The 26,411-nt window shown below is 34.8% G+C and overlaps 1 protein-coding gene and 1 long non-coding RNA gene across 5 annotated transcripts; one reads left to right on the top strand and one right to left on the bottom strand.

Annotated features, from left to right (window-relative positions):
* Positions 1-9,701: 9,701 nt before the first annotated feature.
* LOC134240002 (uncharacterized) lies at positions 9,702-12,526 on the top strand. Of its 4 annotated transcripts, none has more exons than XR_009986332.1 (4): positions 9,702-9,792; positions 11,213-11,305; positions 12,029-12,199; positions 12,440-12,526. It is a non-coding gene; the product is annotated as an uncharacterized LOC134240002 (long non-coding RNA). The 4 variants fall into 4 exon arrangements; XR_009986333.1 differs by lacking the exon at positions 9,702-9,792 and adding an exon at positions 9,811-9,879; XR_009986334.1 differs by lacking the exon at positions 9,702-9,792 and adding an exon at positions 9,889-9,952.
* Positions 12,527-15,936: 3,410 nt separating this feature from the next.
* On the bottom strand, positions 15,937-18,319 carry LOC134240003 (tripartite motif-containing protein 2-like). Its single transcript, XM_062722127.1, has 2 exons — positions 18,277-18,319; positions 15,937-17,596 (listed from the first exon to the last, which is right to left on the bottom strand). Exons 1-2 carry the CDS (start codon positions 18,317-18,319, stop codon positions 15,969-15,971), a joined length of 1,671 nt encoding a protein of 556 aa, XP_062578111.1. The 3' UTR covers positions 15,937-15,968.
* Between the last annotated feature and the right edge of the window lie 8,092 nt (positions 18,320-26,411).

Here is a 26,411-nt window from a genome sequence, read left to right as displayed (position 1 = left end):
TTTGATATGTCACACAATACCCTTTGGGTAATTTTTGGTTTTGCACTTAATGACCCTGACCACCCCCGGGCTAACCCCTCCTCCTCAAGACCTTTCATTTGATATGTCGCATGATACATTTTGAGTTCCCTTTTGATTTTGCACTTGATGACCCCAGAACACCCCCGGGTTCAATTTTATATGTCAGACGATACCATTTGAGTAACTTTTTGATTTTGCACTTAATGACCCCGGACCACCCAAGGGATAACCCCTCCTCGTCCGGACCTTCCATTTAATAGGTCGCACCCTACCTTTCGGGACACTTATTTAAATTTGACCCTTGACCCCTGGACTAAACATAGGTGATTTCAAAATCTGATCTTCCCGCCTTCATGGTCACGTGACCAAATTGAAATGCTGCCTCCTGATTGGTCGAAAGTTTGATGACGTCATTGGCGCGAAATTTGAATCGTGATCTATATGCGCCCACTCCATAGTCTTGATATTAGATGCAATTTTTTTATAAGTGGGGAATATGTTTTTTTCTAGTTCTTTTAAATCCTGTCTTAAATGTTGTTTTTTTCAGAGCTTTTCAGATATTAGGTTTTTTTATGAAGTTTTTTTCTAGCTTTTATCTGATAAATCGTGTCCTTTATGTTTACCAGAGGAGATACAGGTAGAACAGACAGGAATGTCACATTTTTCACAGTAAAGTTCACAGTGTTTCTGGGTGTGGTTTGGACATTTTGGGTAGTTAGGAGTAGAAGTTCTGTGTTTGTATGGTACAACATTGTGTCTTTTGGATGAATCAGAGAGACGCTCCCCTACACAGGCCTTACACAGGTTTATCTGACAAAGTTCACAATGACTCTGTAATGCAGCTTTTTGACACATGTCACAGAGGAGGAGAACTTCAGCACTGTCCAGGGGGTCCATCACTGGGGTTTTAGTAAGAAAAAAATCAGATGACCCTATAAAGTAAATAAGAGACATGGATCACTTACAACAGACATTTTTTTGCAAATTTTTATAAACAAATCAATGTATGGGTTTTGTTTTGTTAGTGAAAATGTAAGACAGAGTCTGTTTAGAAATAACAGAAAGGATCTATTTGTAGTTATAAAATGCCAAGTAAACTTTTCTTATGTTTGATGAAATAAATCGAAGAAAATGCTAACAGTTTATAACATCAAAGCAATTTGTATATCATGATCTAAAGTGTCTCTCGCATGCATTTCATCTAATGTATAATACATGTACTAGAATTTAGATTATTAATGACATTTTGAAATGTCTTACAATGTGTTTAATTTTCTAAATGTGATCTTTTCTTACCTCTGAACACAATATAGTTTCTCGATAATCCCGTACAATACAATTTACTTGCTTGTCTTTAGTCTAAATGTTTACCTGGTAACATGGTCATGTGATTTAAATACCTGAGATATCTATACATTTGTATCAGCCGGTGTAGAGACGAATAACGACCCCCATCGAATAATGACTGGGGTACACCCGTAGAAAAAAAAGTGTAGAAAGAGCCCTAGGGGTCATTATTTTATATAATACTCCTATGAAAAATTGACCCCAGTGAAAAATGACCCCATTTAAAGTGAAATGAAATTTATAACAAGTGAAAGGAAAAAAATATGCTGTATATTTTAATTGTTCTACCTTTCTCTCTGCCGAAATATTGACAAATCAGTTTTAAGCAATTAACAATCAATCGATTAATTTTCATTTCTCTGATAAAGGGGCGAACCTAGAAAATCAAAGATGGTACATGTAAATGGATCAAAAGCACGTTGGAGATGAAATTGATGATTATATTTTTTTTTCTTTCCTGAGTTCCATTGATACGTTGTTTCAGAAAAAAAATATTTGTCGGGAAAAAGTAGAAATCTGTAGCAAACGAATTATTACATATATGTATCGGTGCACACAAATAAGTAAATTGTTCGAATTAAGATGTCATTCGGACGAGTGAGTAAAAATAGAATTAAGGACATACGCAACGTACCTCACCTACCGATAATTTTTCAAGATATTCTCAATTTATCTTAGACAAAAAATCAGCATGCGTTACCAGGGGTTTTGAAAAGATATCAAATTGTGAAAATTTTTGCATTATTCAAAGAAAAATGTACAAAAATTACAAAACATAAATTCCAGATTTTTTTCATCAAAAATTGTTTTTGGAAGAGGTAAACAAATCCATTTATAGACATTAAAAGTATTGCACAAGGGTCCTTCATTCATTGGAACTCTTCAACTCCAGGGAAGAACCAAATAAAGTTCTAACTACGTTGCGTATGACCTTAATGGATGACAGGACGTCTCGATGCTGTATATTTTTATACGTTCCATCCAATACAAGCAGACTCACTATATGATTAAAGATATTTTAAGTCTTTGCAAATACAAACTCTTTTTATACATGTACCCCGAAAAACAATACGTTAAATCCCCCCCCCCCCCCCAAAAAAAAAATTAAAAGCAAAAATATATATAGGATCTCCCATGGTTTGTGGTTTGATACGATTTTTATCCAACGAGTTGTGTGTTTTCTATCCCCAAGTCTTGGCGAAGGGATAGAAAACATACAACGAGTTGGATAAAAATCATATCAAATCACAAACCATGGGAGATTCTTTTTATCACATATTTTTGTTCACTATAAATGTGTATTTTGTCGTTATTTCTAATTCAAAGTTCCTTTTCGGTTACCTCGGACCAAATAACGTAAAAAATAAAATCACGCTGTATGAAATAGTTCGTACAAATATAAAAGAAAGTAAATATTTCAGCGCTTATTTCTTTTTAATTCATAAATGAAACCTTGAACAATTACATCAAATAAAGTGAAATTTGACAAATTAAGTTATTCTCTCCATCATACACATGTATTTGTTTATTTACATTACATCACGCGGCGTAGGAATACATAGTGTTGATACGAAAACGATATCACATGGGCTATATCAACGGGATAAAGGGGAAAATATGTGATAAATATATAATTCTATGCCTTTTCATAATACTGAAAGAGGATCTAGATAAAATATTGAAATGATGTTAAGCCTTAACACATTACTATCATATCATAATTTATCATGATTAAATTATACTTTTATTGTAATGGAGGTATGCATGTAAGTATTGTGGCAAAGTAACAGCTGAAAATTAGTAGAATAGTAGATTGGTTTAAGGCTATTTTTAGTTCCGCCTTATGGAACAATCAAGGTAGGGTAGTTTTTTTGTTGCTTTCGTTGATACTCGACTTCCTCCTAAATAAGTAAAGGTAGATTATTTTCAGCAATAAATAGTAAGTCAACAAACGACTCAAGTTACTGGAGTCTGAGTCTGAGGAGTCGACTAGAGGTAAGGACATAAGTTCGGAACACGCAGTGGTATTTCTAAATGTGTCCTCCGATGTGACCCTTTATTGCAGTGCTATCATCTCAACTTCATGTAAACCAAACAAGAAATTAGAGGTACTGTGAGCAATGAGCTCACTAAATATTACCCCCGCCTCCCATATCAATATAATGGCAGTATCCATTTTTTGCACTGGAAAATCCAAATTATGTGGCAGATCAAAAAGTTAAATAGAAGGTCACAATGGCAATATTTGATAAAGATTCCGTGAAAGTTTCATTAAATTTCCTTCAGTGGTATGAGAGGATTTGCGGATAAGAGATGCGGGCGTACAGAGACGGACGGACGGACATACCGATTACTATTAACCTTCCCACTTTTCAAGCGGGGGTATAATAATATAGGTCTTCAGCAGGTATCTTCTAAGGTTAATGATTTTTACCGTTGATAAACATGTCCGAGCTGCAAAAAACGGTTTTGAAATAAAAATCTTGCGATGTTCATTTTACTTTGTTGGAATATTTGTGTCACTCATAAGCCATTTGTTGACGTATAAAATGTCCGGAGCAAAACAAAGTAAATATTGATTTAGCCATGAATAAACATATTGTATACTTAATAAAAGGGACAGTTCATAATTTTGAATACTTAACAAAGCACTGTCTTAGGAGATTCATGTAAGCATATTGCAAAATAGCAGATAATAATATTTTATACACTGAAAAAACATTCCGATCCTCAGGTTATGAAAATCAAGCATTAACTAATTGAAAATGCTTACAAAAAATGTCTCTGAGTTTTCAAAGTAACACAGTTTTACCAATTATACTTCTTCAAACCTAATTTTTCAAGTTAATCATATTATATAGAGAAAATAAGTAAATCTCATATATATTTTCCAGAATTGGGAATAAAAACACCTGCTATGCATTTTCCAATTACAACTTTATCAATTAACACATTTTTAAAGTAATAATCATAGGTATCCATTCTTTTAAAGAAATTTCAAAATTTTTATACAAATTATGTACTTAATTTCTTTTATTTAACTATTGGTCGATTCAATGACCTGTGAGTAAATACAATTTATCATAGAGTCAAATGCAGACTCACGTTTTTCACACCAATTGTTAGTCCATTATTTTTACACTGAATTGACGACTGATTATATCCTGATCATGACAAGAAGCACGCGACAGGCGTGACCAGGTGTGAATACTGTTCGTTATCTCTATGTCTTTCTTACCTCGATCATTTTATAATGCAAAGTGTATGAGGATTCTTCTGTCATTGCAACTAATGTCATATCATGATAATAATTGAAACATTGATATTTATGGTTAGATTAAAATGAACATACATTTCTTGATATTTGTGTTTTTAAAATGCTTTTACGGGATGAAAATTTTGAATTTCAATTAGATCTTTCTGAGAAGTTCAAAAACCGTGAAGCACATTGGGAGATATATATGAATACAATTGGATGAAAAAATTTAATTTTTAAGCTGCATTTTGAGAAGTTTTAGAATAATCTAAAAATTAATGAGTTGTCCTGGCCGAGGATCTTTGAGTTTTTTGCAGTATAAGTTTTTTTTTATTTGTAAGGCCAACCTCTCAGTTTTTTTAGCTCTGTTCCCACGGAGTCTGGATGAAGTCCTTGCTAGAGATCTAGGAAGTACTGATGGTAAGTTATTTATAGCACTAGAGGTCAAAGGTCTGTTATCTGTATGTTGAATACACCAAGAATAAGCCTTCTCCCAAAAATTAAATTATTTAATAATTTTTTTTCTTCTTTAGAAGAGCAAAGTTGTGACCGCATGTTCATAGTTATATAAAAGCATTCTCGGGTTGTGTACATGTAGGTTCAAGTTTGTTTAAAGCAAGACCCCTGGGGTAGAGTGGGACCACAATCAATGAACAAGATGCTATGTAAAAATAAATGAGAATTATTTTATTTTAATTCTTCACAAAGCCATAAGTGATCATCAATTTAAAAGCATCAAAAAGGAATTATAAATTTAAATTTGTTCAAATCTTGACCATTCAGGAGAAAAGAGAAGCCATTAAAGTGAATCATATTAAAGGAATATAAAAGCTGTATACCAACAAGTATATACTGACAAAACGTCAGAGATACTCAAACTGTAGAAAGTCAACTAGGAATTATCATAAATATCCTAAAATGGTATAATGAGGACAATCTTCTGTTGCATAAAATAAATGTACATGAAACATGATTCATATAATGAATTTAATTAGATTAAGTATTAATTTATCGTTCTACTTTTAAAGATGAATTTACGTTATTCTCTTTCAGAAATATTTTTAGTATAGTAGCCGTCTTTTAATTTAATGAAATATTTTTTATGGAGACATTTAATATACTTCAAACTTCATATGTTCTTACCTTGTATTTTTGCTTAATGACGTACATCCCAACATTTAATACATGTATACACCAATCCAAATAGCTTGTTACTAGCATGTAGAACAAGAGTAGAGTGGGTCAAGGCTCCTAAATTTCTTTAAATTCCTACAGATTTAACTGGGATTTTTCACTCATCATTTGGAGAATCTGATGTAGACTCTTTACAAGACATAGACAGATAGCTTATGATAGGAGTGACCAGTGAAGATATAGAAACACTGAAACAGACAGCAAACTCTGCCATACACGACTCACTCCTCATAAAGATACAAAAGATTGACCAGGTAAAATACACCACTCACTCCCCAAAAAGATACAAAAGATTGACCAGGTAAAATACACTACTCACTCCTCAGAGAGATACAAAAGATTGACCAGGTAAAATACACCACTCACTCCTCAAAAAGATACAAAAGATTGACCAGGTAAAATACACCACTCACTCCTCAAAGAGATACAAAAGATTGACAAGGTAAAATACACCACACACTCCTAAAAGATACAAAAGATTGACCAGGTAAAATACACCACTCACTCCTCAAAGAGATACAAAAGAGTGATCAGATAAAATACACCACACACTCCTAAAAGATACAAAAGATTGACCAGGTAAAATACACCACTCACTCCTCAAAAGGATACAAAAGATTGACCAGGTTAAATACACCACTCACTCCTCAAAAGATACAAAAGATTGACCAGGTAAAATACAGCACTCACTCCTCAAAAAGAAAAAAAAAGATTGACCAGGTAAAATACACCACTCACTCCTCAAAAAGATACAAAAGATTGACCAGGTAAGATACATCACTCACTCCTCAAAAAGATACAGAAGGTTCGCCAGGTAAAACTGGAAGTAAAGACAATTATAATAAAGTTGGAGGTCAAGCTAAGAGAAAATATGTATATACATGTGTGTATAAAAATAAAGAAAAATGCTTAGCCATCATTCTAACTTTAAAAGTGGGTCATTCACCCCGTCCAACAACCACCTTAAGAGTAGTTTATTCACTTTTGCTGCAGCCCAATTCAAAAATGATTTATTTACCCCTTTCTTACAGCTCACTAATACAATTGCTTCAGCCCAACTTCTAAATCAGCCCACCTTATAAAATGATCAACCACTTTTCAACAGCCCTTCTTTAATTCTCACAAAGCCATAAGGTGTTTCATCCGCCCTTTTGGTACAATCTGATTAGAAATTGATCAGTTTTTTTTAGACTAAATACTTTATAGAAATTACTAATCACGTGGAACATTTGAATTTTTTTTTTGGAGACTGAAGTCCATAATTAGAGTCAACTGGTTCAAGATGGCACTATGTAGCATTAAAGAGTGCTTTAAACTATATCAAACTCTGAGATATTCTGAGAACTGAGCTCCCAACATGATACCCCTCACTCACATACAGGTGTATGATTATGATGCCAAAGTCCATAGTTTGATTTAGGAGACTTAAAATAAGTGTCAGATGAAAAAAGTAAAATAGAAGATGCACAGTAGTACCATGTACATGTGTTATAAAGTAAAATGTTAAAAACTAAGAGTTAAAAAAACTAACTTTTTCATCTCAAATCATTAATTGCTATGTAAACCATACGATTCAAAAAGTTTTACCAATGAAATTCATGAATATACAAAGAGCAAAGCCAGACAATGTGGTAGGGGTCAGCCGACATTTGTGATTTTCCAGAGTAAATCGAGAAAGGTCATTCATTTCTAAGCTTTTGTTCACTTTAAACCTTTAGTTGTACAAACTTGTACGAATGACAAAAGAGAGGCACTGTATATTTATACATATTGTATGAAAGTAGAAAGTTTGTACAAGATTAGGCTGGTACCTTCAATATTAAAAATGTACAAAAAAAAGTCAGTGTTTTATCCTATAGCAAACGATAGCTCCTTACTTTTTTGTCCTATAATGACGTCGTTTAAGTCAATCAATATTCATGTCAATAGAGTTCAAAATTTATGTTCTTAAAAACAAAATACAGAGATTAAAAACTATGAAAGATACCACGGGCGTTTATAATTTGTTGTTAACTAGGAAAAAAAGTGTTTATCAAAATGTAATTTGTGTCAAAGTCTTAAGAATACCAGCTCTTCAAGGAAAGGAAAAGAAAATGAACAGCATCTCATATCTGTTTAAGGGTCCTCAACACACACACACCGTATGTTCTCATGTTACTGAGCATTTCTTTTAAAAAGCATACCAACCTTTAAAAACTGGCCAGGGATTAAAATATAAAATTCATACTTAAAAAAAAATAATTTCAAAAGTTTCAAAATATTTTCCCAATGCGTTTTTAAACGAAGCACAACTAACAGATTCAAATCGCTAAATGAATGGAAATGTATATTTTATGGTCTTTGTGTCTTTCTGATCTGTATAAGATTTTCCCTTTTTTAAGCGTAAAATTCCTGTAACATTCGTTGTAGCCTATAGGCCTAATGCGATTCTCATTAAGCTGATTTGTCATGTTGGTGACTCATTTGCTGCTCTGACGCCAAAAATATAGACCCGGTTCCCATGCATAAATATTTGTCCAAAAAGGCAATTTAATTCATAACTGCTAAAAATACTTTTTTTAAGTTTTAATGAATTTAAGAGAGATCGATTGAAGTACATTTCTACAGATATTATAGGGTGGTGAAAACTGAAACACAGCATACCTTTTCTGTTTACCATGTCTCTATTTGTTAATCTCAACGTGCTGGTCACTTCCCGGCAACATATGCATTCCCTGAATAATTTACCCTATCTCGCTGTAGTCTCGCTAATTCTTGTTGGAACCACTTCCAGAGCTACTCCGCACTCATCGATTTTATTATTTGCAGAACATCAAAAAATAAAAGGTTCCTAATACTTGATTTAAATAAACGACATTCAAAGTATGTCCGGTTCGACTTTTCCAGATTTGGGAATCTAGAGGCATCTAAAAATAGTCACTTGTTTCAAATCCATGCTGATTTATGTGATACTTAACACACCTTTTCATCAGAAACATTTACATTTGCAAATATTCTTCTAAGGTGAACCTATTGAAGGGAAAATATGTTCAATTCTGTGTGAATGTCATTTTGGGGTCAGGGGTCATAGCGCGACCGAATCACAGATCGAGGTAATATTTCTGTCACGGTGCAACTCGTTTTGGGATATTTCTATGTTAATAACGATGAAAAAGATAAAATGATAAACAATATGGATTTTTTTTAATCACGAAATGCATGTACAATAATTCTTCTAAAGAATTAATAAGATTTTGAATAAGATTTTGGATACTAAAATTGGTCTTAAATCGCAATTACCTTTTAACCCGAATTCCTTTGGAGTTATTTAAACGTATACATTCGATATCACCGCTTTTGACTTCAAAATAAATGTTGTAAGAACTTGTGAAATAGTTATATTATTCTCAGCAGTGATCATTGTTCTTTCACTATATACAGATATATCTGAACTGGACTGAAAAACAGGAATTAAAACCTTCAAATGTTGGAGCGAGGTAAAATAACTTAAATATACACTATAGTCTGTCTCACGACCATAACGTCACTACTTTTTACAAAATATCTCAAAATAAATAAATACCTTTGACTTCAACCTATATCCAATTGGTAGATTGATTTTTTTCCAAACTTCCTGCATTTATCCGAACCCTCGAGGTCAACCAGTGTATACACACGGCGGCAAATTCAAAGTCTACGGGGATTTAACATGGTAAACTCGTCCATTAACGTCTAGGTTACGGGGCCGGGAACCAGTTTTTGAAGGGAGTAGTCGGCCTTTGCAAAATAAATTTCCGAAAAATCTTTAAAAATTAAAGGAATTAATTTAAATTGCTTTCGTTGATAATACAACTTTTACTTTGAATTAAAATTAATTTTAACAGCAATTAACAAGTTTAATTATTAACTTCGAGAAAATAGTCCGAATCTAACGAAGTACAACTTGTGGAGAATGGATGTTGACATGATGATGCAAGCTCGCAAGTGTTTAAAACGTAAGTTGTTTAATATTTCTATGGTATTTTTGCGCTTTTGTTGTTTTACTAGCTCATATACACACAAGAAAGAAGTGTCTACAAATGGTAAGAGTGTACAAATTTCAAAACGCGTGATATTGATGACATTAGATACAACGATTTCAGCTATTTGTATTTGGTACGTGCTCATGGTTATTGTGCCCTGTAACGGTCTGTATGAAAGCCCATGTGTGAAAAAATTCTCTGATTATAATAGAACAAGAAGATGGATAAACAAGTAGGTGAAAAATTACCAGAAAGAAAGGCACAGCTGATTATCATAGCAATTAACTTAAGTTTATTTCTACTTTCATTTTCAATTTATAATATTTCGTGTATTTACATGCATTTGGCACATATATAACAAGCTATAGATCTAAAGAACATTTTTAATTTTACATTTATGTGTAGTATCAACACCCTGGGAGCATCAAAACAGAGTTTTCAATAGATAACACATTCTAATTATTTTTCAAAACTTTATTTATAATATTAAAATATGTGCATGTATTTTTTAAATTAAATCTTTGTCAATTAAACAGGATTGAGTTCTAATGGTGATTTATGTACATGCATGCATATTGATGAATTAATTAGCAGAACCAGACATAAAGTAGATGAATATGCATGTTACCTGGCTGTTTCAGGAAACCATTTTCTTGACCTTGCAGTTTAAATGAGAAAGTAATTTAAACACTATTCATGAAAGGAAAACAGAAAGAACTTGTCTGTATAATTTGATCAGCATAGAAAGTTAAGATAAGCTGAATCGTTTCATCTGAATCTGAGTACAGACTTGTAAATATGTACATATAACACCAGAGACAAATTACCATCAATACTGTCATGTACATACTATGAGTTCAAATTCTCAGCCAGGTCTTCTTTAAAAAAAGTTTGATTGCCCTGTCCCAACCAACTGGCTAATGACACTTTATAAAGAAATACCCCAGTCAATTTAAATTAACTTAAGACTTTTGAGTGGCGGTGTTGATAAATTAACATTTATTCATTTTTATTAACTTATAATACTGTTCTTTGAAATTGTATGATATTCAGAAACCACACAAACTGATATCTTAAACATTACAAGATTACATTGGGATTAGGTCCCCCAAAGTTGATCAAGCAATGTGACAATTGCTTTGAAACGCATATTAACACGTTAAATGATAAAATTAATAATTGTTTATAATGATTTCAACTAAATTATTCAGTTGAGGGTTGCATACTGTATATGCCAGTAGCATAAAAATAGCTGGCCACTCATAGATTTAGATACATCTTAATAAAGAAGCTAAAAGCAAGTAACACATTTGTTCCTTAAATTGGAACACTCTAGTTTATGATGAAATTGATGTCCTGTTATGCACTTTTATGACACTTTCTCTTCTTTCAGCAATATGAAGCTTGATTTAGACACTGCAATATAAGGAGAGAGGCAGACCAGAAACCTTTGGCTAAAGCAAAGATAATATGCATAACATAAGTAGTAAGTCTACTGTACATGTATTGAAATGAATTTTTGACGCTCTGAGCACCTGATGTCTATTACAATTTTCCCTCTAAATTCTTTCAATTGTATATTATTCTCTTAGTATCCTTATATTTCTTCCCATGAACCACTGGGACAGAAAAGCTGAAACTTATGTGGAAGCATCCTGGGAGAGAGTAGATTCAAAATTGTTCAAATTATGACCCTGGGGGTAGGTCGGGGCCACAATAGGGAACCAAACTTTAAAATTGAAGTACTCAGTATATATTAAGAAAATTCTATAAAAAAATTCTTCTAGGGAATTACTGGGAAAGCAAAGCTGAAACTGATGCAAAATCTTTGTGGGGTAGTGTAGATTTTATATTGTACAATTTATGACCCCGGGGGTAGGTTGGGGTCAGAAAAGGTATAACAAGGGGTTAATCTTGTAAAGAACTGCATGGTCAAAGCTATTCAGGTAAGCAATGTGGCCCATGTGCCTCTTGTAATATTTTTGTGTGAATTAAATGCTTTTGCAATATATGTGATAGTCATCATATTTTACAGGATATTTGAGAAAATATTAACTTCAAATCTGTGTAAAAGCACCTTTAATAATGCACAATCTCACCATTTGAAAGAATAAACAAACCTTGATCAAAAATATATTAATGAATGAAGCATAGAATATTTGATTATACATGTACTTTTATTACTAACTTACAAAATGATATTTTATAGGTTACATAATTCACAAGAGTGCAAAGTTATGATGACCATGCAGAGACAAGATACCATAACAAAGACATGCATGAAGAAGGATGTTCACTCAATTTTTCAGAATAATGTGTCAGATTGAAAGTCATCTTATGTTGGACAAAACAATCAGGACGTTCATCTGGATCACAGCTAGTAAGTAATTTGAATGAAAAAGATTTTACTCTTCCTACGTATACTTCAGATTGGAACCTGAAAATGAGGATTAACCAAGTATATGTATTTTTAATAAGTAAACAATTCATGTTACTTAATATGATGAACATGATCTGAATTTTTAATGTATCTTTAAATTTCACTTTGTGCAAATTTATAAGTATTTTTTATGCACTGAATCTTATGACAAATTAAAATGTTTTATCATTAATTTTTCAGACACAAATTAAAGTATTGACAAAACCAAAGATTACCTGGTAGTCTGCAAATGGAGTGATCATTGGACGAGCCAGACAACAGCATTTTCATCAGAAATTTTAGGATGAGACTAGTCACTTGATCTCCATCTTCATTCATAGATGACTGATGTCGACATTTTCTCACTTCTGTTTCATGTCTTTACTACAAGTCATGGACTCCACACTCCAGCATCAGTGGGCGCTTGACTTTTATAAACATTTATTCCTCTGAAATTCATATAATATCCTTAAATATAGGACATATATAACAAATTATTTATTTTGTAAAATATTTTTGAATTTTACTTAATTAATAAAACAATAAAAACAGTTCATACAAACTGGTTTATCCTATAATCTAAAACTGTTTCATGTTTGAAGTAATTTATAATTTTACTGTTAAGATACTTAAGGATCCCCAGACAGGAAGGATAATTTAATTTACAATTTAATTCATAGTCTCAATGTGAAGCTTGAAATTTCAATCTTTTCGTGCAACAATTTTCATTTTATCATGATAATATTTATAGCTTCTCAATGTCCTTTAAGGTTGTTTGAAGTTCTCAGAAAGGTCTTATAAAAAGTCCCAATTTTTAGTTTTAACTTGTTAAGTAAAACTAGGATAAATAGCAAAGTCAAAATTTGTTTAATCCATATAAGGAATTCATTATATTTACATAGCTGCATCTTCCCAAGTCAAGAGTTTCTGATCCGCTCCGCTCCACATAAACGCGGAGCGGATCAGAAACTCTTGACTTGGGAAGATGACATAGCTGGGGATCCAAGAAAACTTCGCTATATCCATGAACTCGCAATATCCATGTTCGTTCTAAACATTCAAGTTTTACTGACACAGTAAAAGTATTTCAAAATTACCCCCGGTACTTTGCCTATTTGATACAGTTATAATAAAATAATTCCAAAGTATTTAACAATTTTAAAAACTGTTTTCTCAATATTCTAGCACAAATAAATAATTTTTAAAGATTTTAGTCTGTATTTATTTCTTAAAAATAAATTTTATTCTTAATACATACAAATTAAACAGAAATGATATGAAATAAGAGGGCGAGCTGGGACCGTTCCTTGACAACAGGCCGAGACAGAGATATCTCAGCCCTGAGGACGAGACAGCCCTACTTCCCATTTGCTGTCTCGCCTAGTCTAAACAGGGCTGATACACTACTAGGTATATGATATAGGCGAATTAGGAATATACATGTTTGTGTATTGGGAAATTGTCAATGAATAAACATACTTTGAAAATTTACGAAAAAAATTTGTTGGGACTGAAAACCAAACTCAAGACATCTGCATTATTTCATACCTTGTTAAATATATCTGCGGGTACTTATGGCTTAATTTAATATATGTAATGTACAGAGCCATGTTTGTGCTTTTCCATCTTGTGTCTTCACCAGGTAACTATTCAGTATCCTACAATAAAATATTTGTTCTGATAAATCATAAAATTTAATCTGTTAAATTGTTTTAGGGAAAAAATTATATTAAAAATATCCATAATTCTTCACACTTGCGTTATGTACTTTAATTTTGTGTGTATAGGAATATTTTAATTTTTGGGATTCTGTTATATTTGTGGGAAACAAAAATGCATATCTTGGGTCTGAATTTACCTAACACTGATACAGTATTACAGGAAGTTTTGGAAGGGCAAGGTCAAAATTCATTGGTGACGTAGATTGATGCAGACAACAAATGTTGTCTTGCACTGGGATTTTAAAATAAAATATCAACAAAGGATTTATGTGTTTAAAGCGTTGGATGTATAACAAAGTCAGGAAATATGTGCATGTAAGGACATCAATTGTTCACATAGAAACGATTTGAAGCTTATTTTGATCGTGTGTCACAGTTTACAAAAAACTATAAGGGGTTCGATTTATATGGAAAGCTAGGGAGAAACGAAGGTAAGACAGCATTTTTTTTTAAATCTTAATACTGCTGTAGTGATATAAAAGCAGTCATTCACTCGAGCTAAATTTGCAGTAACGTAGCCTTGATTTTTTTTTTAATATAGCAAGGTGATGATGGCAATTTACTCACCCCTTCTGCTGTTTTATATGAATATTGAGTCATACCTCTTTGCTTTATGCAGTGTATAACCCTTTAATGAATCTTTGATCCCTTCGGTCTCAGTCTGGGTATGAACAGATGAAAGTTTTATTGAAGACGTAATTTTTGCAGTGCAAATATATATACTTGGCAGTCTCGGGCGTTACAGGTAATTCGGACGTCGATAACCATAGAGCACTCCCGAACGTGCGTGACGTCATTACCTTACTGACGGCAATGTACGGAAAATTACGAACAATGGATGATCCCCTTCCGAAGCGGTGGCCATTTTGACAATGTTAAATCCCCGTAGACTTTGAATTTGCCGCCGTGTGTATACACTGGTTGACCTCGAGGGTTCGGATAAATGCAGGAAGTTTGGAAAAAAAATCAATCTACCAATAGGATATAGGTTGAAGTCCAAGGTATTTATTTATTTTGAGATATTTTGCAAAAAGTAGTGACGTTCCGAACGTGGGACAGACTATAGTGGAGTTTAACTATTACCAAATGAGAACAATTCGGTAATATATTATAAAGTAAATCATCACAGAAAAAGGGTCCATTAAGTATTGCTTAAGTACACATGTCCTTTAGTCAGTGATAAAGGAGGAGTTGTTGATAGGAGACGGGTGCCCCTATTGGCAAAGGATAGACATACAGACAGACAGTTGGATGGACACCCTATAACACCCCCAAATCCACTCTCGCCCCTGCTATTCAATCAGTGTTATAAAACAATTCGAAACAACTTTAAATGTCCCATACTTAATTCATCAACTATCAGATACAAATTAAAACTTTGGATTAAACCTTTGTTTCTTTGTTTATTTAGAAATAATATAAGTCCAGGACCCACTACAGCTTTGTGGAGGCCCTCATAAGGAGAGTAAAAAGACTATTGAGGGTCTACACAAGGAGCTAATAAGGTACAAAAACAGACACAGGTGGCTCCCCAGAGTGTAGTGATAGGTGTCTATTAATATGACTTTCGAAAAAAAAACACTCTGATAAAATAACATCTACTATAAACTTTTTTTGAATCAGAATTTCTTATGTTTGTTTGGGAGTTACATATACAGTTAAACCTTCTTATCTCGCACCCAATAAGACCATGAAGACATACTAATAAAGACTTTTTTCAAAGATGAATTACATATGTATAACTAGAGTAAAATGATATACATTTTAATTCACGTGTATTTATGATATAAGGGCATATCACGCTAAAAAAATAAAATAGACCAGAATCTTCTAGTGTCACTGTGCAGTGCATGATAGAGGGTCAACGAAAAATTAATATGTTTACAATTTCTACTTTTCTTTTTCAGGTAGGAAAAATATATGTAGATATATATTAGATATGTCACAATGATATATCTTCTTGAGATTTTGGCTTCTTGACAAACGTGTCATTATTCAAAATCTATTATTTACATGTATCTGATTTTCTTCACTTTACCACTGAGATACTCAGCCACAAAAAGGTTGTCTCTGGTGTCTACACATAAGCCACATGGTAGATCACAGTTATCAACATAACTAAGGAATTGTCCGTCATGATCTAGGATGTGAATACAGTGGTTGTTATAGTCTGATATCAGGATCTGACTCTGGCTGTCTGTTGTGATGCCAACTGGATTAAATGTACCCTTGTTAGTAGAGGGATGACCAGTGTATCTAAATCGGAGTTTTCCTGCCTGATTAACCACCACTACTGCACCGGCTCTATTGTCAGCTACACAGATATCCAGGTTCCTGTTCTCACTGATGTATTTAGTAGACTGAGTGTTAAATCCAGATGAAAACAGAGATTTATCTTCACTATCAAACTGAATGGTTTGTTTCTCTGTAGAGCCAGAGTAACGGACAACTTTTGATTGTGTATAATTATCACTGTCCATGATAACTAGGAGATCACCAGAGGAGGTACTACAGATGTAGTAAGGTTTCCATCCCTGTAGTCGGATCACTTCCTGTATCTGGTCATTCTTTACTATATTTACAGTTCTTGTACTATAGTCGGTGTAAACTAGATCTCCACTGCTTGTCACAGCTATGTCGCATGGTATGTTCCCAGACTTGGTTTGGATTGACTTCAGTAGTTTGCCTTGGAGGTTGTAGAGTTTCATAATTTTGTCATTGCCCCATGTCCAGATTTCTTCATTACTGAGACAATTAACACTGTATAGAGGTCCAAACCCAGTGCCTATGGTGGTGATGAGCTCTGGTTCATGAAGCAGTGGTTTGATTGGAGGACAGAATACAGTTTCTAATGTCTTCATTGTGAAGCCATGTTCTTCTGTTGTAATGAATAATGCAGACATAGAACCAAACATTTGATGGAGTAGTTCTCTGTTGATTTGATGAGAAGAAAAACTTGGTAATGAAATATTAATTTTACGAGGTAAACTTCTGAATTCAGTATTCCTGGATTTGTATGCAGAGGTTAGGATAGAGACATCATTAGATCCCAGTATTTTCTTCAGATCAATTATGCATTGTTTAACATCAGAAATAATCTTTTTGATTTCATTGTCCTTTTTATTTAAAGCAGCAAGATGTTTAGTTTTCATCTCATCAATTTCAAATTTTTTTTTGTTGACAATGATAATGTTAATTTCTCTGTGCCACTCTTCTCCTTGTTTGGTAACAGCTGTTGTCAGTTTCTCATAATGTTTTTCCAAGATGATTTTTTCAGAGTTTAAATCTGATGCAATACCTTCATAGGTAGGAAATATTCTTTGTTCTAGTTCTTTCAAGTCATTGTTTAAAATTTCCTTAATGAAGCTGGGAATCTGTAAGATGTCTGTTAATTTATGTCCATGATGTTTATCAGAGGAGATGCAGGTAGAACAGACAGAATTGTCACATTTCTCACAATAAAGTTCACAATGTTTCTCCGTGTGGTTTGGACATTTTGGGTAGTTAACGTTAGGAGTAGATTTTCTGTGTTTGTATGGTACAACATTGTGTCTTATGGATGAATCAGAGAGATGGTCCCCTACACAGGCCTTACACAAATTAATCTGACAAAGTTCACAATGACTCTGTAATGCAGCTCTTTGTCACAGGTCACAGAGGAGGAGTACTTGAGCTCTGTCCAGGGGGTCCATCACTGGGGTTTTTGGTCAAAAATGCAGAAGACCGGTACCCTGTATAAAGAAAAAAGGTCACATCAGAAAGCTAAAGGAATATTACGCAATTTCATATAAATGCAATATAAGAGTTATGTTTTGTTTGTGATATTGTAAGACAGAGTCGGTTTAGAAATAACAGGAAGGATCTAATTGTAGTTTTAAAATGCCGCTCAAAATCTTCTTATGTTTGAAAAAAAAAATAGAAAGAAAAATGTTAACACCTTATAACAGTCAAAGCAATTTATATAGTACGGTCCAAACGAAAGTCTAAACTAAAGTGGTTTCATTAATTTCAGCTAATGTATTATACATGTACTAGACTTTATCTTAAAAAAGTATATGGCATTAATGACATCTGGAAATGTCTAAACTTTCTAAATATCTTTCCTCACCTCTAAATCTATTATTGCCTCCTGCTAATCTGCATCAAAATTTACTTCCTTGTTTTCAGTCTAAATATTCACCTGTTACGTGATGTCACGTGATTTAAATACCTCAGATATCCATAACAACCAGTGTAGAGAAGTTTAATTTAAAATAGATTAAAATTAAGGGTGGGATTTACTACAATTATATGGTAATTAAACCCATTCAATTGTACAGTCACCCCGTCTATCTTTTATCTCCAGCTTTGTGTAAACCATATTTTTTTCCTAAAAGAAAAGTCTTTGAAATATTTTCTCTTTAAATTTTGTAGAGAAAGTACGTATAAGTGTATTATAATATGAACTAGATAGATGTATCTGGTATTTTCAGATCAGTTTTTGTTAAGTTTTAACGACAAGTAACTTATGCAATTAGGGATATGCTAAAATTACGACAAAATAGACCCCATAACAGACATTTTCTTTTAATTGCACGAATGGTCAACATCTTTTCTTTAACTTTATGCTATAGCATAACATAAATTTGAAGTTCATGTGTTTATTTACGAAGTACAAATCTGTTTTCAATTTAAAAACAGAGTTCATCACAATTTCTTTAATCTAAGTCTGTTTTACTGACTTGAAAAATAAGCAACAAAGAATGTATTTTGATTTTAAAGGAAAATCACTTTCTCTGTGTAAATGACTGAATTCCTAAATGATCATTTTGTAGTTCCTTGAACAGCCCTTTGAAAGTCGTTTTCTGACTTTGTCAATTTTCTATAGTTCTGACTGCATTCCTCATAGGCTCGTAAGCAGGGGAGGGGGGCTAGAAGGGGGCTTAGCCCCCTCCCCTTTTTTGCGAAAGATAGACATAATACATGTACATGTACATGTAATGTAGTCATTGAAGGTTTTGGCGTGCGTTTTGCCCCCCCCCCCCCCCATCTTTCAACAGACACTTTTCATTGTTTTGTTTAGAACAGACCCCCTCAAAATAGTACTTTCAGGTTTAGACAATGGTCTTTTTTTTGTCTATTTCTTTTTTTAATTCTGATTTTTTTTTCAGAACCCTCTCTTCCAATTTGCTTCCGACTCCGATGCTGCTAGAATTTGTATAGGTTATTGAACTAAAGTGAATAATTATGTTTGTGTTTGTATCAATATTAAGCTCAATATTTACAATTAGATGTAATTAAGATATTATAGTAGAGTTGCTTATTCCTATGAGTGTTAGATAGTGAAATTCCACCGCAAGGACATACGTCGGGGTCTAACACAAGGCATCTTGTGTAAATTGTGAATTTCATATATAGTCCTCATCTAGTCCTAAGGGTTGAGATATACACCGATTAAAATTAATGCAATCATCAAAATTCTTCTTTTACATATGTAACTCCGAATCATCAAGTTACCATACCCAACACAAAGTGTCTAGCAGATTACGACAATCTCAACGCAAAGAGTCCAGCAGATAAAGACAATCTCAACACAAAGAGTCCAGCAGATAACAACCATCTCAACACAAAGTGTCCAACAGATAACGACAATCTCAAACAAAGAATCCAGCAAATAATGACAATTTCAACATTAAGTAACAAGCAGATAACGACAATCTCAACACAAAGAATCCAACAGATTACGAGAATCTCAAAGAGTCCAATAGATAACGACAATCTCAAACACAAAAAGTCCAGCAGAGAAAGACAATCTCAAACAAAGAGTCCAAAAGATAACGACAATCTCAAACACAAAGAGTCCAACAGATAACGACAATCTCAAACAAAGAGTCCAATAGATAACGACAATCTCAAAAACAAAAAGTCCAGCAGAGAAAGACAATGTCAACACAAAGAATCCAACAGATTACGACAATCTCAAACAAAAAGTCCAGCAGATAACGACAATCTCAACACAAAGAGTCCATCAGATAACGACCATCTCAGCACAAAGAGTCCAGTATATTACGACAATCTCAACACAAAAAGTCCAGTAGATAACGAACATCTCAACACAAAGAGTCTAGCAGATAACGACAATCTCAACACAAAGAGTCCAGCAGATAACAACAATCTCAACACAAAGAGTCCATCAGATAACGACAATCTCAACACAAAGAGTCCAACAGATAACGACAATCTCAACACAAAGAGTCCAGCAGATAACGGCAATATCAACACAAAGAGTCCAGCAGATAACGGCAATATCAACACAAAGAGTCCAGCAGATAACGACAATCTTAACACAAAGAGTCCATCAGATACATGTAACGACAATCTCAACACAAAGAGTCCAGCAGATAACGACAATATCAACATAGAGAGTCCAGCAGATAACGACAATATCAACACAAAGAGTCCAGTAGATAACGACAATCTCAACACAAAGAGTCCAGCAGATAACGACCATCTCAACACAAAGAGTCCAGCAGATTACATGTACGACCATCTCAACACAAAGAGTCCAACAGATAACGACAATCTCAACACAAAGAATTCAGCAGATAACGACAATCTCAATACAAAGAGTCCAGCAGATAACGACCATCTCAACACAAAGAGTCCAGCATATAACGACAATCTCAACATAAAGAGTCCAACAGATAACGACAATCTCAACACAAAGAGTCCAGCAGATAAGGCCCAACTGAACACAAAGAGTCCAACAGATAACGACAATCTCAACACAAAGAGTCTAACAGATAACGACAATCTCAACACAAAGCGTCCAGCAGATAACGACAATCTCAACACAAGGAGTCCAACAGATAACGACAATCTCAACACAAAGAGTCCAACTGATAACGACCATCTCAACACAAAGAGTCCAACTGATAACGACCATCTCAACACAAAGAGTCCAACTGATAACGACAATCTCAACACAAAGAGTCCAGCAAATAATGACAATTTCAACATAAAGTAAAAAAGCGATAACGACAATCTCAACAAAAAAAGTCCAGCAGAGAAAGACAATCTCAACACAAAGAGTCCAAATGATAACGACTATCTCAACACAAAGAGTCCAGCAGATAACGACAATCTCAAACAAAGAGTTCAATAGCTAACGACAATCTCAAACACAAAAAGTCCAGCAGAGAAAGACAATCTCAACACAAAGAATCCAACAGATTACGACAATCTCAAACAAAGATTCCAATAGATAACGACAATCTCAAACACAAAAAGTCCAGCAGAGAAAGACCATCTCAACACAAAGAGTCCAACTGATAACGACCATCTCAACACAAAGAGTCCAACTGATAACGACCATCTCAACACAAAGAGTTCAGCAGATAACGACAATCTCAACACAAAGAGTCCAGCAGAGAACGACAATCTCAACACAAAGAGTCCAACAGATAACGACAATCTCAACACAAAGAGTCCAACAGATAACGACAATCTCAACACAAAGAGTCCAGCAGAGAACGACAATCTCAACACAAAGAAACCAGCAGATAACGACAATCTCAAACACAAAGAGTCCAGCAGATAACAACCATCTCAACACAAAGTGTCCAGCAGATAACGACAATATCAACATAGAGAGTCCAGCAGAGAACGACAATCTCAACACAAAGAGTCCAGCAGATAACGACAATCTCAACACAAAGAGTCCAACAGATAACAACATTACATAAACACAAAGTGTCCAGCAGATAACAACCATCTCAACACAAAGTGTCCAGCAGATAACAACCATCTCAACACAAAGTGTCCAGCAGATAACGACAATCTCAACACAAAGTGTCCAGCAGATAACGACAATCTCAACACAAAGAGTCCAGCAGATAACGACAATCTCAACACAAAGAATCCAGCAGATAACGACAATATCAACACAAAGAGTCCAGCAGAGAACGACAATCTCAACACAAAGAGTCCAACAGATAACGACAATATCAACATAGAGAGTCCAGCAGATAACGACAATCTCAACACAAAGAGTCCAGCAGATAACTACAATCTCAAACTCAAAGAGTCCAGCAAATAACGACAATCTCAAACACAAGGAGTCCAGCAGATAACGACAATCTCAACACAAAGAGTTCAGCAGATAACGACAATATCAACACAAAGAGTCCAGCAGAGAACGACAATCTCAACACAAAGAGTCCAGCAGATAACGACAATCTCAAAACAAAGAGTCCAGCAGATAACGACAATCTCAACACAAAGAGTCCAGCAGATAACGACAATCTCAACACAAAGCGTCCAGCAGATAACGACGATCTGAACACAAAGAGTCAAACGGATAACGACAATCTCAACACAAAGAGTCCAGCAGATAACGACAATCTCAACACAAAGAGGTAGATAACGACAATCTCAACACAAAGAGTCCAGCATATAACGACAATCTCAACACAAAGAGTCCAACAGATAACGACAATCTCAACACAAAGAGTCTAACAGATAACGACAATCTCAACACCAAGCGTCCAGCAGATAACGACAATCTCAACACAAGGAGTCCAACAGATAACGACCATCTCAACACAAAGAGTTCAGCAGATAACGACAATATCAACACAAAGAGTCCAGCAGAGAACGACAATCTCAACACAAAGAGTCCAGCAGATAACGACAATCTCAACACAAAGAGTCAAACAGATAACGACAATCTCAACACAAAGAGTCCAGCAGATAACGACAATATCAACACAAAGAGTCCAACAGATAACGACAATCTCAACACAAAGAGTCCAGCAGATAACGACAATCTCAGCACAAAGAGTCCAGCAGATAACGACAATATCAACACAAAGAGTCCAGCGAATAACAACAATATCAACACAAGGAGTCCAACAGGTAACAACAATCTCAACACAAAGAGTCCAACAGATAACGACGATCTCAACACAAAGAGTCCAGCAGATAAGGACAATCTCAATCAAAAGAGTCCAGCATATCATAACAATCTCAACACAAAGAGTCCAACTGATAACGACCATCTCAACACAAAGAGTCCAACTGATAACGACCATCTCAACACAAAGAGTTCAGCAGATAACGACAATATCAACACAAAGAGTCCAGCAGAGAACGACAATCTCAACACAAAGAGTCCAACAGATAATGCCAATCTCAACACAAAGAGTCAAACAGATAACGACAATCTCAACACAAAGAGTCCAGCAGATAACGACAATATCAACACAAAGAGTCCAGCAGATAACGACGATCTCAACACAAAGAGTCCAACAGATAACGACAATATCAACATAGAGAGTCCAGCAGATGACGACAATCTCAACACAAAGAGTCCAGCAGATAACTTCAATCTCAAACTCAAAGAGTCCAGCAGATAACGACAATCTCAAACACAAAGAGTCCAGCAGATAACGACAATCTCAACACAAAGACTTCAGCAGATAACGACAATATCAACACAAAGAGTCCAGCAGAGAACGACAATCTCAACACAAAGAGTCCAGCAGATAACGACAATCTCAACACAAAGAGTCCAGCAGATAACGACAATCTCAACACAAAGAGTCCAGCAGATAACGACAATCTCAACACAAAGCGTCCAGCAGATAACGACGATCTGAACACAAAGAGTCAAACAGATAACGACAATCTCAACACAAAGAGTCCAGCAGATAACGACAATCTCAACACAAAGCGTCCAGCAGATAACGACGATCTCAACACAAAGAGTCCAACAGATAACGACAAGCTCAACACAAAGAGTCCAACAGATAACGACAATCTCAACACCAAGCGTCCAGCAGATAACGACAATCTCAACACAAAGAGTCCAACTGATAACGACCATCTCAACACAAAGAGTCCAACTGATAACGACCATCTCAACACAAAGAGTTCAGCAGATAACGACAATATCAACACAAAGAGTCCAGCAGAGAACGACAATCTCAACACAAAGAGTCCAGCAGATAACGACAATCTCAACACAAAGAGTCAAACAGATAACGACCATCTCAACACAAAGAGTCCAGCAGATAACGACAATATCAACACAAAGAGTCCAACAGATAACGACAATCTCAACACAAAGAGTCCAGCAGATAACGACAATCTCAACACAAAGAGTCCAGCAGATAACGACAATATCAACACAAAGAGTCCAGCGAATAACAACAATATCAACACAAGGAGTCCTACAGATAACAACAATTTCAACACAAAGAGTCCAACAGATAACGACGATCTCAACACAAAGAGTCCAGCAGATAACGACGATCTGAACACAAAGAGTCAAACAGATAACGACAATCTCAACACAAAGAGTCCAGCAGATAACGACAATCTCAACACAAAGAGTCCAGCAGTTATCGACAACCTCAACACAAAGAGTCCAACACATAACAACAATATCAACACAAAGATTCCAACAGATAACGACAATCTCAACACAAAGAGTCCAGCAGATAACGACAATCTCAACACAAAGAGTCCAACTGATAACGACCATCTCAACACAAAGAGTCCAACTGATAACGACCATCTCAACACAAAGAGTTCAGCAGATAACGACAATATCAACACAAAGAGTCCAGCAGAGAACGACAATCTCAACACAAAGAGTCCAGCAGATAACGACAATCTCAACACAAAGAGTCAAACAGATAACGACCATCTCAACACAAAGAGTCCAGCAGATAACGACAATATCAACACAAAGAGTCCAACAGATAACGACAATCTCAACACAAAGAGTCCAGCAGATAACGACAATCTCAACACAAAGAGTCCAGCAGATAACGACAATATCAACACAAAGAGTCCAGCGAATAACAACAATATCAACACAAGGAGTCCTACAGATAACAACAATCTCAACACAAAGAGTCCAACAGATAACGACGATCTCAACACAAAGAGTCCAGCAGATAACGACAATCTCAATCAAAAGAGTCCAGCATATCATAACAATCTCAACACAAAGAGTCCAACTGATAACGACCATCTCAACACAAAGAGTCCAACTGATAACGACCATCTCAACACAAAGAGTTCAGCAGATAACGACAATATCAACACAAAGAGTCCAGCAGAGAACGACAATCTCAACACAAAGAGTCCAGCAGATAACGACAATCTCAACACAAAGAGTCAAACAGATAACGACAATCTCAACACAAAGAGTCCAGCAGATAACGACAATATCAACACAAAGAGTCCAGCAGAGAACGACGATCTCAACACAAAGAGTCCAACAGATAACGACAATATCAACATAGAGAGTCCAGCAGATGACGACAATCTCAACACAAAGAGTCCAGCAGATAACTTCAATCTCAAACTCAAAGAGTCCAGCAGATAACGACAATCTCAAACACAAAGAGTCCAGCAGATAACGACAATCTCAACACAAAGACTTCAGCAGATAACGACAATATCAACACAAAGAGTCCAGCAGAGAACGACAATCTCAACACAAAGAGTCCAACAGATAACGACAAGCTCAACACAAAGAGTCCAACAGATAACGACAATCTCAACACAAAGAGTCTAACAGATAACGACAATCTCAACACCAAGCGTCCAGCAGATAACGACAATCTCAACACAAAGAGTCCAACAGATAACGACAATCTCAACACAAAGCGTACAGCAGATAACGACAATCTCAACACAAAGAGTCCAGCAGATAACGGCAATCTCAACACAAAGTGTCCAGCAGCAGCTAGGGCTGATTGTTTGGATACCCTTACGACATAAATAAAAATCATGATTAAAATTCTTTAAAGATGGGGGAACAAGGGGTGCAGAATGCCTGTAGCTTCAGATATTAAGAAATCATATTCATTTTGTGAATTGATTTTTAAAATTAAGTTAAAATTAAGTCTTTTATTCTTTTATCAAAAATATATATATATTATTATAACAGTAACTTGATCCGAAGGGTCGTATCACGTCGAGTTGACAGGCGCGGATCATCAGATCTAACGAGACGCGAAGCGTCGAGTTTGATCTGATGATCCGCGCCTGTCAACGAGACGTGATACGGCTATTCGGATCAAGTTACTGTTATAATGATAAATTTATTATATACCCCCTATATAACTGGCTAAATATATTAAAATAAACCTTTAGATATAAATTGGATAATATTAAACCATTAAACAAAGCATAATAACATGGGACTTTTTAACGCGCAAGAAAAATAACGTCATATTTCTGCGTACTACGTCATCAGTTTCAGAGAGTGGTGATATGGATTCAGAAAACAACATGTTAGTGATCCGGAAAATCGGATCACGACGTCACGTGATAGCGTAAATTAAACAGTAAAATTGAGTGATGATACACATTAGGTATATAATAAAAGATGGTTTCGTGGGATTCGAAATTTAGCAATAAAAAATCCGAAGTATCATGTTACTTTGAGACTCACT

The sequence above is a fragment of the Saccostrea cucullata genome, unplaced genomic scaffold (assembly GCF_032062105.1).
Source record: "Saccostrea cucullata isolate Sc308-1 unplaced genomic scaffold, CSIRO_AGI_Scuc_v1 ctg2220, whole genome shotgun sequence".
Lineage (NCBI taxonomy): Eukaryota > Metazoa > Mollusca > Bivalvia > Ostreida > Ostreidae > Saccostrea > Saccostrea cuccullata.
The sequence above is the reverse complement of the archived record's forward strand: the minus strand, read 5'-3'. Positions and strand labels throughout refer to the sequence as shown.

Excerpts from the sequence above, each read along its gene's own strand:
- LOC134240003 (XM_062722127.1), bottom strand. The coding sequence starts at position 18,319 with ATGGTTTACACAAAGCTGGAGATAAAAGATAGACGGGGTGACT. Across the intron at positions 17,597-18,276 it reads AAAAGATAGACGGGGTGACT|CTGCATTACAGAGTCATTGT; the intron begins GTACAATTGAAT and ends TGTGACAAAGAG.